We start from the raw sequence: 17,260 nt of genomic DNA, 5'->3' as shown, positions 1-17,260 counted from the left end.
TCCTCTATGTTTCCCTTTGGAGGAGCTTGGGAGCAATCTCAGCCCCTTCCCCAATCACATGCTCTTTAAATGGACGTGATCCAGTTCTGTGTCGTTCTAAACAAACATGAGCTGTGCAGCACATTGCTTGTCGGTGACTCATGGCTGGAGCCTCTCAGCCTCCCCAACTCATGGAGCTCACACTTGAGGGAGGCACCCAATCCAGTCTCCCAGCTATCTGCCCATCCCTGTTTCCCCACATCAGCCTCTTCCCCTTCCCTGTCTTTGCCTCTTCCCCGCTCCTTAGTCAGGTGATCAAGGGGTGAGGAGGGGGTCTATGATTCAGGACTCCTGAGTTCTTTCCCTGGCTCTGCCACTGATTTCCTATGTGACCTTGGTCAAATCTCTTCACATTTATGAGCTTGTGTCTCTGTGGGGTTAATATGAACTTACCTCCAAGGGATGTGGGTGTGTGCATATGTAAGACTCATTATCTGTTCAATGCTTGGGGCCCTGGGGGCCCTGGGATGGGCAGGACAAAGTGCTGCATTTCTTCCCTGCTCCCCCTTTCTCTGGTTCTGTTGCAAGTTCTCCGGGTCTCCCATTTTCCCCTTTATGTCCCTGGCCCTGAGGCCTCTGACAGGTATAGGCATGGCTGATATACAGGTGGGGCAAGCAGTGCAAACCTGGCCAATGGCAGGCAGGGAAGCGTGATCCAGGACAGCTGAAGTTTTATGCAAACTGTTGTAAACGGGAATAAATGAGGGCCAGATGGCAGGTCCATAAATAACAAGCAGCTGTGACTGCATCGGGTGCTGCACAGTCACACTGGGGATGAAAGGGAGTGTGGTTGGGATTTTCATTATGGCAAGGAAGGAGACAGGATGCAACAGCCTCTTCCACAAGCACTCCATGTCCATGGAGCTCATACACCACATGTGACAAGCAGATGAGACATATGACATGACATGCTTGCAACATAGCCATGTGGCATTGGCATCACATACTGCCAACTCATGTTCACCTGATGGCACCCAAAGTCAACATATGCCCAGCACGTGTGATGCAGCATACCAATATGTGTGATACATGCCTGCAGCACACAGCTGACATGTAATGTGGTGCACAACATGCATGAGGCACAAGAGAAATGGGGCAGAGAGCACACATGCACCCATCACACAGATGCAGCCCAGCTGAAATGCACATGACAACACAGAGGTAGTACCTGCAGGCAGCTAATGCCCCACCTGTGATGCCTGACATGCATACAGCACATATGCAGAGCATACATGCAACACCATTATATATAACTCATAGATACAGCTTACAGCAACAAACACAGGCAACAAACACCGACAACCTCCCAGCTATACAGGCAGGCAGTGTACATATTCCGATACACATGCAAGATGGATTCATAGTCTTAGCTTTAGCTTTTCAAAGCAGCTTTAGGAGGGAGCTCACTATAGATGTTGGAGATTGCAGTCTGATCTCCAAACCCACCCTTGCTCTGCTCTCTGCTGGATCCACAGAATGTTCCTAACATTAATTAGTGCAGGAATGTCCAAGGAGCCAAAGGGACTTAGGCACCTGACATCCCAGTTTAGAGTTCCTGCAGTCTCTTCCATCCACATCCTATCCTGTTTTCTTCAGTGCTCTCTGCACCCCACCCCCTCCTTATCCTTCCCTGTCCTTATCAGCTGGACATCAGGGAAGCAAGGCCTTGGCTGCCACAGATGACTTTGAAATACACTAGGCAGGAAATGCAAAACATTTTGTCTGCTGAGTGTCTCCAAAGAAGACATTGTGTGCTGAGCCAGCATTATCCTGGCCCATGGGGTGTTCAGAGAACAAGGCTTCCACTGCCAATTCAACCTCTGAAAGGGGCATTCCAGCATAGCCAGAGGAAAGAGACCAAGGCAAATAGACAGAGCTACCTATTGATGGTACTTATCTGGCCCATGTTACCAGGACATAAGGTGATATACTGTGTGTCAGGAAATGCCCCCCCCCATGAGGTCAGGCAGTGCCATTGTCCCCATTTCACATACAGGGGACTGAGCCACAAAAAGAGCAAATGATTTATCGAGGTCACACAAAAAGCAGTGCAAAGCTGTCCTGTTTTCCTGGCTTAAGAAAGAGGGAAGTCCTCTCTTCCCAGCAGTGCTGTCACTGTAGGCTCATTCCCAGTGAGCATAGAGCCCATGGGAACCCTGATGGGAAAGGCATCCCATTCTCCTTGCTACCAAATTGTTCATCTTCCTTCCTCCCCTAGAGTCAGCCAAAGCAGCCCACATGGTGGGGACTCACCAGGTACATCAGGAGAGGGGTTCAGGATCATGAAGGCATCAGAGAGCCCAGCTTTGACAGGGTGCTGTGTGGCGCTGATTGCCAGGACAGACACGGGGATCTGGAATGGGAAGAGACGACAGCCCATGAAACCTCATGGTCTGTGTGTCCAAGGGCTGTGTACAGTGGGCACCAGCAGAGTCAAACAGCTTAGAATGACCTAGCTGATATCTGGGGGCCTCTCCCCTCCTGTTATTCCCACAGCTCAGGAGTAGATTAAGGACCACTGCTTTGTGCCAGCCTGGGCCCTGTGTATCCTGCTGTTCTCCATCCCTGCCTGGAGATGATCCAAGCCCATCAGCCACAATGGGAGCTGGCTGTAGAGATGCTACAAGACGTTTGTGTGGAGTGTGTATGCTGTCCAACACCATCTTGGCCAACACCAGGGACTAAGCCAGGTCCTAGTAGAGATAAGGATAGGGTCTCTACAGCTTGAATTAAGATCTAAGGCTCCCCAGCTGTGCTGTACCCAACCCATATCCACTGGGGGTCAGACCTAGGTGGGACATGTCCCAGATCCTCACCAGTGGGTGATTTGTACAGACCCACTCTTTCTTGGAGAGCTTGCCATGCTGAGGAGGGAGGAAGAGCCTTCTGCATGCTTTGCCAATGTGTCTTTTGCCCCAGCCCCAATGACTTCAGCTCCACCCCTACTTCACCCTGTCCCACCAGGCCCCAACACCCTATTCCATGCATGCAGTCTCTCCTGAGTATTGGAAAGAAAAGAGCCCAGTGTGACATGAGGATGTAGTGACAGTTCTCATTATGGGGCCAGCTAAGGGGTTTGAACCCTCCTAGCCCCACAGGGATGGAGAGTCATCAGGAAAGATAGCAGGGACTCCAGGGTCACTCATCTGGCATTCTGACTGTAGCTGTTCTGGGAGATTTTTTTTCTCCCAACATGATATAATCTCATTAATTGAATTTATTTTCTTAAAATATCCTATTACAATCTCCCAGATTGCTTTCAATAGTCACCAGGAGACTGATGGTGATTCCGGTAGACTCCCAGCCAATCCGGAAGGGTTGGCAACCCTATCTGGCATACATGATGGGTCTGTCCTGTTTATCAGTCTTTGTTTCTTGTCCTGTCCTATCTGCCTCGGAGTGCTGCATCATCCCACAAAGATCACACCCCCAGGAGAGAGGTCCACTCACCTCCTTGTAACTGAAGACAATTTTCCCATCACTGTGCAGAGCAGCCTGGAAGGTGAAACTGCCAATGTCTTCCTTTCCCTGAAGATATACCTTATCCCACTGAACAACAAACACCGTCCCTGCAGGAGAAAGGAGACACCACCAGGGCTAGCGGTGGGGTCATGTCAGGTGGGGTCACATCAGTTTAATTTCCCAGGCACCACCTGTAATGGCCTTTCCCAGATACCCGCAGGCCCAATGCACTAGCCACGACAACCATTTCACAGCTGCATACACTTTACCCACATAGCAACAACCGCCACATGCACACCTCCTAGTCACCATCTGCAAAATGCCACACCCCACTGTCACACTGCTCACACACTGGATCTGATTGCCTCAGAGCCATCCATCCACTGGCTCCAGCAACAGACCTCAGACCTTGGCTGCTTTCCCCCACATGGATAGACTTGCAGTGCTCTATATGCTTAGAGGCCCAAGCACAATTCACTTAGCTGTGACCAAGACTAGCTGGAAGTCCCTTGATTATTTTGAGATGGGGCAGATCCTGGTTTCAATGTTCCCTGTTTACTTTTACTTCCCCCCTCAGCAGCCCCCACAACTGAAGTGACTCCTTCCTCTTGCCTACCCACACAAGGTAGGCAAGGTTTTTTGGGTAGATATGATATCTTTTATTAGACCAACTTAGTAGTTGGAAAAATGTTCTTTGCAGACTTTTGGGTACAAGCACCCTTCTTGCAAAGAACATTTTTCCAAGTACTCAGTTGGTCTAATAAAAGATATCACATCTACCCAAAGAACCTTGCCTACCTGCATATGTCCTTAGACTAACATGGCTACAACCAAAAACCTGTCACACAAGGCACTCCAGATCCTCCTTCTCCTCAGCCCACACTCAGCAGCAGACCAAAGGAGGGTCTCTGAATAAACATCTCCAATTTTGGTGCTCATCAAGGCTTCCCCAGGTTCACCCAGCAGCATCAGAAATGCCAGCTCAGTTGTTAAACCTCCAGTGATGAACCCACAGGGACACGCATCACACATGCACAGGGGCATACATATCACATGTTCACATAGACATGTGTCCCACACAGAGATGCATGTGTAAGGGACAGCACATTGTACACAGACACAAATATACATCTCAGGAGTGTAGCCAGGGCCTGTGTTCGCACGTAGCAGCAAGGCAGCTTGTTGGGCCATGGCAGGGCTAGGGGGCAGCTCACCATTGTCAAAGTACATGACGGTAGAGTTACGGGAGTAGCTCGGGTTAAAGTTGGCCATCAGGGGCGCAATGTACTGTGTGGCTGTGAGCATCCGATGGATAACATCCCCCATGAAGATGAAACCTGAGATGGGAGCAAGGGAAAGTAATTTATGCCCCCCTCCTCTCACTCTCACCCCACTGTCCCCAAGACACCATCCTCTTGCAGATCCCCCTCATGCCTGTGTCTTCAACAGGTTGTCCACTCCCATCCCAACTAGAACTGGGCCTGAGCTGAACCCCTGGAGTGTTAAGCAGTTTGGACCCTGGGTTCTGGTTTTGGCTCCTGCATCATGCTACCATTCAGCACTGATTACAGATGACGGGCTAGTCCTCGCAGTGCTCTCTCAGGCAGATGCTTGCCCCTTTAGAGTTGGGGAAACGGAGGCACTGGATGGACTGGATTCCTAGACCAGATGGAATAGATTCCCTGTTATCACCTCCTGGAAGAGCTAGATTAAGATGTAGAGGGGGAAGATAGACACCTGGCCTGCTAGGCTACACTGCCCCTCCAATCACCACTGCCAGCTTCCCCAGGGACAGTGGGCAACCCCCATCCAAATTCCTCCTACAAGGCTCAGGTCTCACTCACCTCCTGTTGCTATGGTGATCTGCCGCAGGAGGTGGCCATAGAAGGGGAAGTCAAATGACAGGATGACTCTCTGCAGGAGACAGGTGGGGACAGGAGAGGTGCCATGTTAGGAAGCATCATATTGACTATGCTTCTGTGTGAGGCTCTGACCAGGTTGACAGGTAGAAGGCAGATGGGATAGGGAACAGTAGTGCTGCCCAGATGGATAAAAGCAGAGGGGGAACACAGGGGTACTTGAAGGCAGTGCCTTCTCCTTCCTGGAGAGGCAGCAACCTGCTGGCAATATCTGTGACCACCTGGAATGTCTTGACCTATTGGAGTAGCTCCAGGCTCAGCCCTTCCTTAGAGACCAGCTAGAATAGGCTTCCTGGGGTACAGTGCCCAAACACATAAAGCCTCTTGCTCAGACTCTAGAGGCATGAGTTCAAGCCCTGCTCTGAACAAGTGTTGGAGCCTCAGCTGTACGTGGGTGTATTGTTGTTTGGGCTGGGGAGTCCAAGGCAGCTGGATGGGATGCTAGCTACATCATTTCCCAGGGTGTCTTAACTCCTCTTGCCTGTTGGACATGCCTTAGGCTTTAGGAATGGGCCTGAGCTGTGCTGGTCTCTACTGATGCGTCATGCCTATGAGAAGTGAACCTGAATGTGAAGCATATATCTGTGAAAACCAAAGCTAATTTCTAGCCTGAGTCTCTTCCTCTGTGGTGGCCTTGGAATCACAGGGAGAGAGCATCGCTACTCTGGCCAAGGTGCTAGTGCCCTGGGTTTGGAAATCGTTTCAAGGAAAGAAGTTGCTGGGGAAATATGCACAGGTCACTGCTATGGCACAACAGCTGATGCCCCAGGAAGGGATGGCATAGCTTTGTGGAGGGAGTGGGGAATGCTCACCGAGGCCTGCCTGTGTGTGTTGGAGAGGATGCCATGGATTTTCACTTGGCTTCGGTTGGCTTCTGCCATGTTCACCCAGAATTCCTTGATATGTGCCTCGCCCGGCCCATGAATTCGTGACACATAGTAGCTGTGATTATCTTCCTGCAGCCACAGAGGAAGGGAAAGAGGGAACAATTAGCTTTGGGAACTGTAGCTATGAGAGAGATTGGTCCGTAAAGTGCAAAATCCACACCCATATCTCAAAACCAACAGGACATCCCAATGCAACGCTGTGGTAAAAAGGGCCAACATGACCCCCGGTGGTATATGCAGAGAAATCAGAAGTAAGGAGGTGACTATATACGGGATTGATCAGACTGATAGGGCACAGTCACGGGGTTCTAAACCAGGATGCTGAAAAATTGGAGAGGATGCCAAAAAGAGTCATGAAAATGATCCAAGGAGCAGAGTAAATAAATGCCTTGCAGTTGGAGTTGTAAACATATGCCACCTGTTTAGCTTGTAAGAAAGAAGATGGAGAAGTGACTTTGTGACAGCAGATAAGCACTGGCCTGGGGAGAAAACAACACTGTGCTATAGGGCTCTTGAATGGAGCAGAGCAAGAACTAGTGTTTGAAAGCTGAAGTCAGACAAATGTCCTCCCCACCCAGCTTTCTCAGTGAGGGAGATTCACAGCTGGGGCAAACACTGAGGGAAATGGAGGATTCTTCAGCCCTCAGTGTCTTTGGAGCAAGACTGGGTGCCTTTCTGGAGGATGACTTAGCCAAATGCAAGTTACAGCCCTCAAAGCGGGGCTGACTGCATGAAACTTTGGGCTGTGAGATATGGGAGGCAGATGAGATGATCCCCTCTGGCCTATAAAACTATGAACACTACTCTCTTCAGTGCTTAGGGAGTTTGACTGTCCCTTGCAATCCCATATCCCACCCTTCACAGACAAGTACTAGCATCCTTTCTGTGAGGACGGGAGAGAAAAACTAGTGTCAAGGTGGGGTTAGGACCTGGGTGTTGGCTTACAGCCCCATGCACAGACCACAGTAATTCTGTGACCAATAAACCAATAAGGATGTCAGGAGGGCAACCATGAGGAGGATAATGAAGCATCATTATGAAGTGAGAATTAGAGGGTTCCTTTTGCCCACAGGTCTCAGGAAACGAACTAAGCCTTGAAGTGCCTGGGGGAAGGTGATAGGCCCATTGCCATTGTTACAAATGGGGAAACAAGAGTCCTCAAGAGGCACAGTGACTTGTTCCTGCTCACAGTGTCTTGTGGGGACTAGACTTGGACATCCTGACTCCTGATCCCCTGCTTTAATCAATAGCTCATGCTCCCTTTGAGAGCTGAGGACAGAACCTAGGAATCCTAATACACCCCCATCCCTTCTGTTGCACTGTCTACCTGAGGGCTAGAAACAGAAAGCCTAACTTCCTGCTCTAATCACTAGACTTAACATCTTCTCCAGAGACTCTTTCTTCAGCCCCAGGCAGCCGAAAACCCTGACAGACAGGAGCGTGGGCCACGCAGCTCTTCTGCCAAGAAATCTGAGGAGAGTCATCTAAAACTGCTGATCGCAAATGTTCCAGATGATGCATCTCCCTACTGGCCTCTTTGCTTGTGGTTCTGTGGCAAGTATTGGGGGGGTTGCTGCAGTGCAAGCAGTTTGTTGACAGCTGGGCTGCAGCATGGTATAAAGTGATTGTATATAAATGGTGGCTTTTCCTGGAGTGGACGTCATCAGCTGTTTCCTGGTGCACAGTGTGGGGTTGGGAGCCAGGACTCCTGGGTTCTGTCCTCACCTGCCTGGCAGAGGTGATCTAGTGGGTAAAGCAGGGGAATGGGGTTCAGGACTCCTGGGTTCTGAGGCCAGCTCTACCATAGCAATGCTATGCAGCCCTTTAGGGGGGCTGATGAAGAGAAGCCAGAGTCTTTTCCATGGAACAGCTGGAATAATCTGTCCCTGCATGTGGCATAATTAATCAGCAACTCAGCACACAAACCTGCCTAACCCATAGCACAGGAAAGGAACAATATCCCTGGCTCTGCTGAGGGAGACAGAGCAGCTTCAGATGCCAGCTTCCTAATTGTTCTTCTGTGTATAAGCTGCCAGGGCCCAGCTGGAAGCTGCCTCATGTCAGGGAGGCTAGTTTGCACTTTCAGAAGCTGGAGATGTCTTAATTTTGACTGGGAAGATGCTGCTCTCCTGTTTCTGAGGAGGTGCCCTGGCTCTGGGAGCTGCCTTGCACAGGGACAGACATTCAAAAAGCCTGAGCCTGAATTGATTCAATCTTTGCAGGTTAGTCTAACCTGGCTAGGCTAAATCAGTTTTGTTACCAGAAAGACATCTCAGAAATGCATGCACATGCCTGCAGTGACTCAGGCTAGAAGCCGGGGGCGCTAGAGCAGCCCTTCCTCCCCTTCCTTAATACTGAGCTGAGGGAGGTGTGGCCTGGCTCTGGCAAGACACTGTGATTAGGGAGGGGTCTCTCCCTCTCCCCCCCTTGATAATACAGCATTTATCAGCTCAGTTATCAGCATTTAACACCCCATCAGAAAACGAAGCCTAGCTCATTACAAGCTCTTCTTAAACAGCCTTTTTCCAAAGGAAGGAATGCAGGGACATTACTATCTGAGTTGCTTCAAAAACCCTAAATGGACACTGTCCTATCTGCCTTACACAGTATTAGCTAGCGTACCACATGCTGGCTACAGTCCATGCTGTTGAAGAGAAGAGAAAAGGATCTCTACTTAAGCAGCAAGTGGTGAGAGCGGGGAGGAGACATGGGGAAGCCAGCAGACCCTGCTCGGCCTGCAAGTCTCTACCGGAGGTCTGGCCAGGGAGCAGATGGGAAGGGCCAGCCCAGCTCTCTGGAGCAGAGAGCCCCACCCAGCCCAGAGACCAAGCCGGGATGTTGGGGGACTCTGATTTAACTTAAACCAGGAAGGGGTCTGGGACAGACATTGCATAAACCGGTTCGACCCAAATCAGTTAAGTCTGATACTACATTCAATCAGGTTTATTTCAAACCGGTTTCAGCCATTTTCAAACTGGTTTATGTGAACTGAACATCTGTTCTGTTGCAGGTTTAAAACAGTTTCTGATCACTTAAATTGGTTTGTGTGTAATGTCTGTCCCTAGCCTTAGTGGCTGGCACCGCACTGACAGTTCTCCCTTCCCTCTGATGTCTTTCTAATCTGCGTTTCCCTTCTCTCTCCCCCTACCTGCCTCCCAGTCCCTTCCCTTGCCTAATGATTTGGATGCCAAAGGCAGTAGCTAACGTTGGAATGAGCAGACAGACCCACTCCACTAGGGGCCCTTCAAGCCTGGCCCACTGGAACCAGGCTGGGCGTTCATGTCAGCATCACCAGGTAATACTAGTGTCTGTGTTTTGCTCTCCCATTATCCCATTGCTGTGCCCAGGGTACACCTGGCTCCCTGAGCAGCTTCCCTTGGATGGTGGCTGCAGTGGAACACTGCTTTCTTGGTCGTTGGGCCAGGAAAGAACATGTACAAAGACCCAGATAGGACAGACTATGCATCCTAAGTTTCCCCCACCAACTCTGGGGACTGGGACCCTGGGTAGTACGCTGTCTAGTATCCTTGCATTTGATTTGGGCTTCAGTGCAGACGCAATAAAAGGGGACCTGAAGGCTGCAGTGCCCTCTGCTGCCCCCCAGCTGCCATACACCACTTTGCTCTCCATTTCTAACAGCCCAGTCCTGGGCTTTCTGCAGCTCCTGTCTCTGGCCAATGTGCTGTGGTCATCCCTGTGAGGCCATAGCTGGGTACCTTGCTGCAGTCCTCACTGCTGGTCTGGTCCTGTCCCTGCCCTTGCACTTCCATCCTGACCTCCTGCAGCTTTGATATTGCCATAGCACCTACCTATCAGGCATCTCTGTGTGCTCAGCTCTAAACTGTAGCAGTCCTTCCAGTTCCAATCTGCCTCTTCCTCCCTCTACAGGTGCACCCCAAACCTAACACCTTCTGCTATCCCAGCCTGAGCCCCAACATGAGCTCCTCTCAATGCAGCTTACCCTCCTGTTCCAGCCCTGACCCCCTCCTTTCTCAGTCTATACCCTCCTCTCTCAGTATCTTGTCACCAGGCACAGCTGAGGGCTGTGGAAATTACATGCCGCAGAGAGAGGCTGAAAAGAGACTCTGTCGTTCAAAATATTTAACGACATCCCTTTAAATGGCAGGAGAAAAAAAATGGTCTTGTAGCTTTCCCAAAGTGCCTACCCTAGGTCTGGTAGCTGCAGAGAGGAATAGGAGAGAAACTCTATTAAAAACCATTTAATGTGCAGCTTTTCCCTGCTTCAGCAAAATCCAGTGAAATCTGTCGCACTTTCTTTAAAAAAAAAAAACCTCTAATCATTATGTGCAAAGCTCTTCTAGCTCTTTCCTTGCAAAATAGACCAGGCGTCACTCATCCCCTGGGCCTTCCACCTGGGACCTGTACGGATGATGAAAGCCTCCTAGGACCCTCTAAAACCCTGTCATCTGCCTTGTATTGCAGGTGGGGATATTGAGGCAGTGAGGAGCAAGGCAGGTATCTTACAGATCAGTAACAAGAGCCCTAACTTGTGTTCTGGCCTCTCTGGGAGGAAGCAGCAGTGAAGTGACTTTCCCAGCTCATATAGATCAGTGGCAGAGCTGAGACTAAAATCCCATTCTCCTGACTCCCAGCCAGTGCTGTAGCCAATAGATTGCACTACTGACTATCCCTCCACATCAGCTGGCAGCTGGGCTATCTCATAGCCCCAGATGGAACAAGAGAGAGACATATTGCAGCTCCTGTCTCACCCCTGCCCCACCCCGAAATGCAATATGCAGCCAATCTTGGGACTCCCTGCTGTGGGATATGTGGGGAGGTCAACAGCTGAGCTGAAGGACAGGACATGAATACAAATAAGAAATGCATTGGTGCAATGGTAGCAAGTATAAAACCAACAAGGGATTCAAGCCCTGTATATTGGTGCCACAGATGGCCCTTGGGTGCGAAGAGGGAGGAACTCTCTCTGTGTGGGACCTAGCAAAATATTTCAGTGTAACTGTTGCTGTGATATCAGAGCAAAAACCAGAAGCCTTGTACTGCTGAGAGATGAGAGCTACAGATTCCTTTGAAGCCTCCAGCAGCCAGGGATAGAGACAGGAAAATAGATTAGATGGACCATTACCTTGTTGTGCTGGGGTAATGCCTGGATTACCAACAATTCAGCTAAACTCCCACCTCTCCCCTCTTCTCCCTGTACACTCAGTGCCAAGTCATCCACAGGGGTCAAATCCTTAGCTGTTCAAAATCAGGATAGCCCCCAGAAGCTCATTACCCATTGACAATGGCTGATGATCTGGTCCACAACACACAGGAACCTGCAGGAGGGAAAGGGGAAGACACAGGTCTCAGTCCTGCCAGCATTTACCCTGTGCCTGCAGCAAGAAGCCAACTGCTCAGATTATCCAGGGCAACTGGGAGCAAAATCTCCCTCCTTGCAGCAAAGGTCACAGCAATCTTCAAATTGCAGCAGTGAGAAGGGCTAATGGGGAACATCTCTACTGAGCCAACAGCCCAAGGCTCCACACTCTGGGATTACTTATTTATCAGGTTCTTATCTACTTGGCTCTGTGTAAATCCAGAGCAAACTCCACTAGCATTAAATCCAGATTTACACCAGTGTCAACTGGGATCCCAGCCAGTCCCACCAGCCCTTTAAGAGGCAGGACTGTCAACAGTGTTCTGGGGTAGGAATGGCTTCCCTCTCCCTTTGGCCAGGGCCCGCACTTCTCACACCCTCCCCCAAATGCAAGGGGAAGCTGTGCTGCAAGCAAGCCTGGAACGGGGTTCAGGGAACAGGGGAGGGGGGACGGGAAGTTTCTGGAGCCTCCTTTAACCCAAGAGATGTCAAACAGGGTGAGCAGGAGCACAGAGAAGGGGCCAAATGCTTCTGTCCCACCCTTGCCCTGACGCCCCATGGCCCTACCCATGTGCTCCCAATAAAAAAAAGGAAAATACAAGCAGGCAGAGCAGGGACAGGAGCATGGAGGAGCTGGCTGCCTTTCCGCTGAGTTCCCACCCATGCTCATGACTTCATCTCTGAATCATTATGTCCTAATCCGTCACCTTGCTTTGGTTACAGCAGGAATTAAAGAGGAGAGCATTTGGCCATGCAACCAACCAGGGATAATCAAAGATGTGTGTGTTTGGGGAAATGGGGATAGGGGCGTTAAATAAGAGCTTAAAGCTGGGCTCTGGGGGGAGAAAATGAACCACTACTGGTAGTGCTCTACCATTATTTGTCAAATGGGTTGTTGTCTTGGAAGGGGGGTGGGTACCAGGTTCATTGCACCAGCCCCCCTGTACTCCCTTCTCCCCTTGCCACAGTCCTGCTCTACCTTGCTGCAGGGAGGAGGAATTGGTGCAGCTGGGACTCCTGGGTTCTTGGCTATAACACTAATTTCCTGTGTGGCCTTGGGTGAGTTGCTTCTCCTTCTCTGTGCCTCAGTTTCCCCTCCTGTGCAGCAGCAGTATCTACCCCAATTTCCCAACATGGGTTGTGACTCTTAATGAAACTTTTCAAAGTCCTTTCAGGGTGTTGGATGGAAGGCACAGATGAGAAAGCTAGGGATCTGCCATGAATCCATAGCTTCCTAAGAGTTTGTAGTGCCTCTGTGCTAAACATCAAGGTTACTTTGAACTTCATGGGGACAGAGCTCAGAACTCAGATCCTCCAGCTGCTAATGCTCAGGTTAAAGGAGAATCTGTTGGCAGTACAGGGTATATGACAGACAGATGAATGAGAGTGACTCCATCCCACAGTGGACAAGAGGGAGGTAGGCAGAGCTGTTTTTTCTGTGAGCAGAGCCAGAGAAGTACTGCTACCTGCTTCCCTCTCTTAATTTGAGCCATTGGCAAAGTTACAGCCAAAATACCATTAGACCCCTGCTGAACTAAGCTTTCCTTGTTCTAGCCTGGCCCTGCCTGCCGAAGACTGTGCCAAACACAGCATGTTTGTATTCCCACCAGCTCAGCCACTGGGAAGGCACCTTGCAAATCTCCTCTCTCCTGAAGCCCAACACAGTAGACTGTCAGTGCAACTGTCCGTGCAAAAAGGCCCACTTGCCATGACAGCAGTTGCATGGTTCCATAATTAATTTTCACACCTAGCCATGATTGCAGATGCAATTTTGTATGCACACACAATTGTGAAAAAACAGGCCTATCTTGTGTATGAGCGTGTGGGGAGGCATGCATGCACACACACACACACACATACGCCGCCAATCTTTGCTGGCCAGGTTTGAATCTGAAGTGTTTGGAGTCATACAAGCACACAGCTGACTCCCTGGAGTTCAAAACTGCAGTCAGCTGCAACCAGGGTCTGTGGGTTCTTCTCAGTAAGACAGAGATATGGTAGAAAGGAGTGGGGGAGACCAAGATGCAGCAGGCACAGGGAAAAAATAGACATACCAGAGAGAGAGAGATATTCAGCAAGAGACAGGGAGTGATGGAGAGGGAATAAAGAACAACTGCAAGGGGAGGAATGCAGAAGAAAAAGAGCCTGGGATGGGGACAGAAGGAGAAGGGAAAAGGGACTTAATTTCCTGGAGAAAACTATAATGAGGGCCTTGAGACTTGCCAAGGTGACACACACCTATTCCTGGCACTCCACCCTTCAGCTGAGCACTGCATACCCCCAGGGCTGTGCACTGGCAAACTCCAGTACTCCTCCTAGTCCAGCCTCCCTCAAGGCTGGGAAGCAGCATGTTCCAGCTGGCTGTGCCCACTGCAAGGCACTGAGAGGCTGCCAGGCACAGTGCCTCAGCCCACACAGCTCTGCTCAGCTGAACCTCAGGGCTGCAGGCAGACTTGCATTCTGCATGGATACATGATCTTGTGCTTTCCAGCCCTTGTCCATCTATGTTGTTCCAACTCCAGTACCTTACAGACAGCAGCCCATTGCCCTTATCCACTTGTGCTAAAACACTCCATCTTCTACCTCTGCTGCTTTTACATTTATTTCCTCTCTTATTACTGGTGCTATGATGGTGCCTACAGGCCTCAGATGAGATCAGAGCCCCATTATGCCCGGAGCTGTACAGGCAGAGAGAGACATCCTTGACCACACATGGCTCAGACAAAATGGGGAGAAATCAGTGGATTATTATCCTTGCTCTGCTGGTGGAGGAAATAAAGTACAGAAGGATTAAATAGTTTCCCGAGGGATGGGGGAAGGAAGGGAGAGTGATGGGAGTGGGGTTGGCTTGTGGTGGAAATAGGAATTGAATACATGGGTCCTGATCTTTAGTTCAGTTCTGGGAATTTAGTCTAAATTCTACTGAGCCTGTCAACAAGAACTTAACTACAAAGCTATCCTTCTATTCCAAAGCCTCTCTTGAGTTTCGGGAAATTGCTGCGACCTTCTTGTGGAAGCCAAGAAGTGCAATCACTTTCCCTTTTATGCTTTCAACCCCTTCTCTGTTCATCCCTCTCTTTTGACATAAGGGCTTTCTCTGCAACTTCTTCCTCCAAAAATCTTTGTTTGCAGCCTGCCAATCAGTCACTAAGTGACTCCATGCCATATACAGTTACAAGTACTATGTATCCCATGGTAAACAAGGGAGACAAAGCTGGAACTCAAGCTGAGTGGAAGCATCAGTAGCTGTAAAAGTTTTCTTTCCCGGATGCTACTTGCTTGGGATAATTTGTAATTCAATATATTATGACTCTAGTGACTGGAACAGCTTCCCTGCATCTCCCTGTCTCATTAATTCTCCCTTTTATTCCAACTCTTTTCTTAAACATCTTTCTCCCCCCACCTGTTCTTTTCTTTGTCTCCATCCCCCTCCCTGTTCTCTAATATTTATTTCTGCAATCCTGGGATCCTGGTTTTGGGTTTTGTAAGTACTTTATTGTTTTTCTTCCTCTGTAGTGAGTACCCCAAGCTCCAGGCACTTTGAGAACCAGCTCACTGCACAGCAACAGGAAATAAGTAATTACACCAAAGACCCAGATCACTGTTTATATAATGCCATAATAATATGCATGCTTGAAAACAGCAACAGCACCCAGACCATATCTGATCCCCCTGGGAGAATTAACCTATCTACTCTCCCTGCACAACCATTCAGCATACTGTAAAGAGCAAGGGAGCAGGTCCTGCCAGGTTAAGGAGAGGAAGAGTGAGGGCTGGGGATGCTTCTTCCTGCTCCTCTCTCTGCTCCTCAAAAACATCACCTCCAAATACATGTGTCTGATTAGAACACATACCTACTGCTGCCTCATGTACCTTGTTCCTTCAGGAAGGAGCCTGTTTCCATAAGACTAGGAAGAGAATGGATTAGCCCATCTCTGCTGCTTCCAGAATTACTGCTTTCCTCCCTTTAGAGCTGGCTATTTTCAGCTGAAGTTGTACCACACAGAAAACTCACACCATAGATTGATGCTCGTGTTCTAAGACTCTTCCCCGGTCCTTGCAGAGGAGACAAAGGAGCTCACAGCAACTGAAGCCATGGGGCATCCCAGGAGGAGGATGTGCCAGAGATGCAGCCCACAAGGGGTAACCTCCATCTATGCACATGGATCAGAAATTCAAGCTGCCCTAGAGTTCAAGGCTGTCTGAATCCAGGCCCTGGGTACAACCTATGGGGTACTTTGGAAAACATGGATGTAGATTTGAAAGCTGGGACACTTTAGCTCTCAGATTTGGAGCCAAAGCCCAGCTTTACCAAAAGCTTTCTCAGTGCTTGCAAAGCCCTTCCTGGACAACTCTGCCATATGCCTCCTCTCTGACTGACCAGATCAGGGCTGGGGAACTGCCTGTGCCCAAGCAGAGATTCAAGCACTTCAGCCTTCTAGGGGGTAAATATATGAACCCAGGTATCTCATCCCTTGAACCCTACCTAGGCTCTGGCCATGCCTCAATTTGGAAAACCTTCCCCTTGCCACTGGACTTTTGATTTCTTGCCTTTAGAAGGCGCATCCAGGACTCCTTCTATATAATCTCTAGGTAAACACAAATCAATGCTAATAGAAGCTCTCTGCCTTGCCTGTACCCCATCACATAGGCACTCGATGCTTCAAAAACATGGGCCATAAACTCCATGCCTGACAGGTCCCAGCTCTTCTCACTGTTGGCTGTGAACACAATTGGCAGGGTGTCCCCCTGCATTGTGGGGCAGCTGGAGGTAGACTGAGGAGGTGGGAGAGAGAAAGCTTGTGGGCCAGCAAATAACTACATCCCCCCCAAAAATGCAAGCTCAGGGCATGCGAGTGCCCTGCAGCCTGTGCCACACATGTCAAATAGCATCTCTCTGACATGGCAGACATCTGTCCCATACAGCATGCAAACATCTTTGGTACAGCATCACAGGCAGCCCTGGGGAACTCTGTGACCCCCCCAGACAGCATTCCACGCTCAAGTTCCCAGGTCTGTGTGTCCTGTGATGAAGGCATGTGGGTCACACAAGAAGCATCCTGCTGGGGCTGTATAGGGCAGCCCCATGGAAGCCTGAACCTGTGAGCAAGCAGACTCCCGCACCGGGTTTATGTCTCAGAATCAGGCCCCTCAAGAGGAGCTGATGGAACTTCCAGGGTCTGAACACCAGAAACGCAGGGAGCTTTTCAGTTCTGGGGTAGGAATTGAGCAGGCACAGATCTTACAGTGCTAGGGAGACTGTCTGCAGCAGGGATTAGGCCTCTTCCATTACGCAGGAACTTGTGCATATTTTTGCCTTTTAAATACAAAGTAACACCCCACCAACCTCCCCACCCCCCGCCGTCAACACACACACACACACACACACACACACACACACACACACACACACACACACACACACACACACACGGCCTGATGACTGGAAAGGGTGACTCAGCATGGGTCCCACCAGCAGGGAAGCAGCCTGCTGCAGCTGTGATGCCAGCAAGAAAAATACATTCAGGGAGGGCCATTTCCTGGATAATTATCTTAGAAGGGCAAACTGATCCTTGGGGAGAGGCTTGGACCCAAGGTGGGGTTAATATAGTGGG

General features: G+C 49.9%; 1 protein-coding gene across 1 annotated transcript in view; it reads right to left on the bottom strand.

Moving 5' to 3' along the window:
* Positions 1–17,260, bottom strand: part of PLXDC1 (plexin domain containing 1) — a 57,220-nt gene that overhangs the window by 22,242 nt on the left and 17,718 nt on the right. The window contains exons 3-7 of the mRNA XM_006274987.4: positions 6,233–6,376; positions 5,346–5,415; positions 4,716–4,838; positions 3,490–3,608; positions 2,293–2,392 (exon numbers count right to left, since the gene is read on the bottom strand). Coding sequence (XP_006275049.2) covers positions 2,293–2,392; positions 3,490–3,608; positions 4,716–4,838; positions 5,346–5,415; positions 6,233–6,376 — 556 coding nt within the window. The remainder of the gene's footprint in view (positions 1–2,292; positions 2,393–3,489; positions 3,609–4,715; positions 4,839–5,345; positions 5,416–6,232; positions 6,377–17,260) is intronic.

The sequence above is a fragment of the Alligator mississippiensis genome, chromosome 4 (assembly GCF_030867095.1).
Source record: "Alligator mississippiensis isolate rAllMis1 chromosome 4, rAllMis1, whole genome shotgun sequence".
Classification (NCBI taxonomy): Eukaryota; Metazoa; Chordata; order Crocodylia; family Alligatoridae; genus Alligator; species Alligator mississippiensis.
The sequence above is the reverse complement of the archived record's forward strand: the minus strand, read 5'-3'. Positions and strand labels throughout refer to the sequence as shown.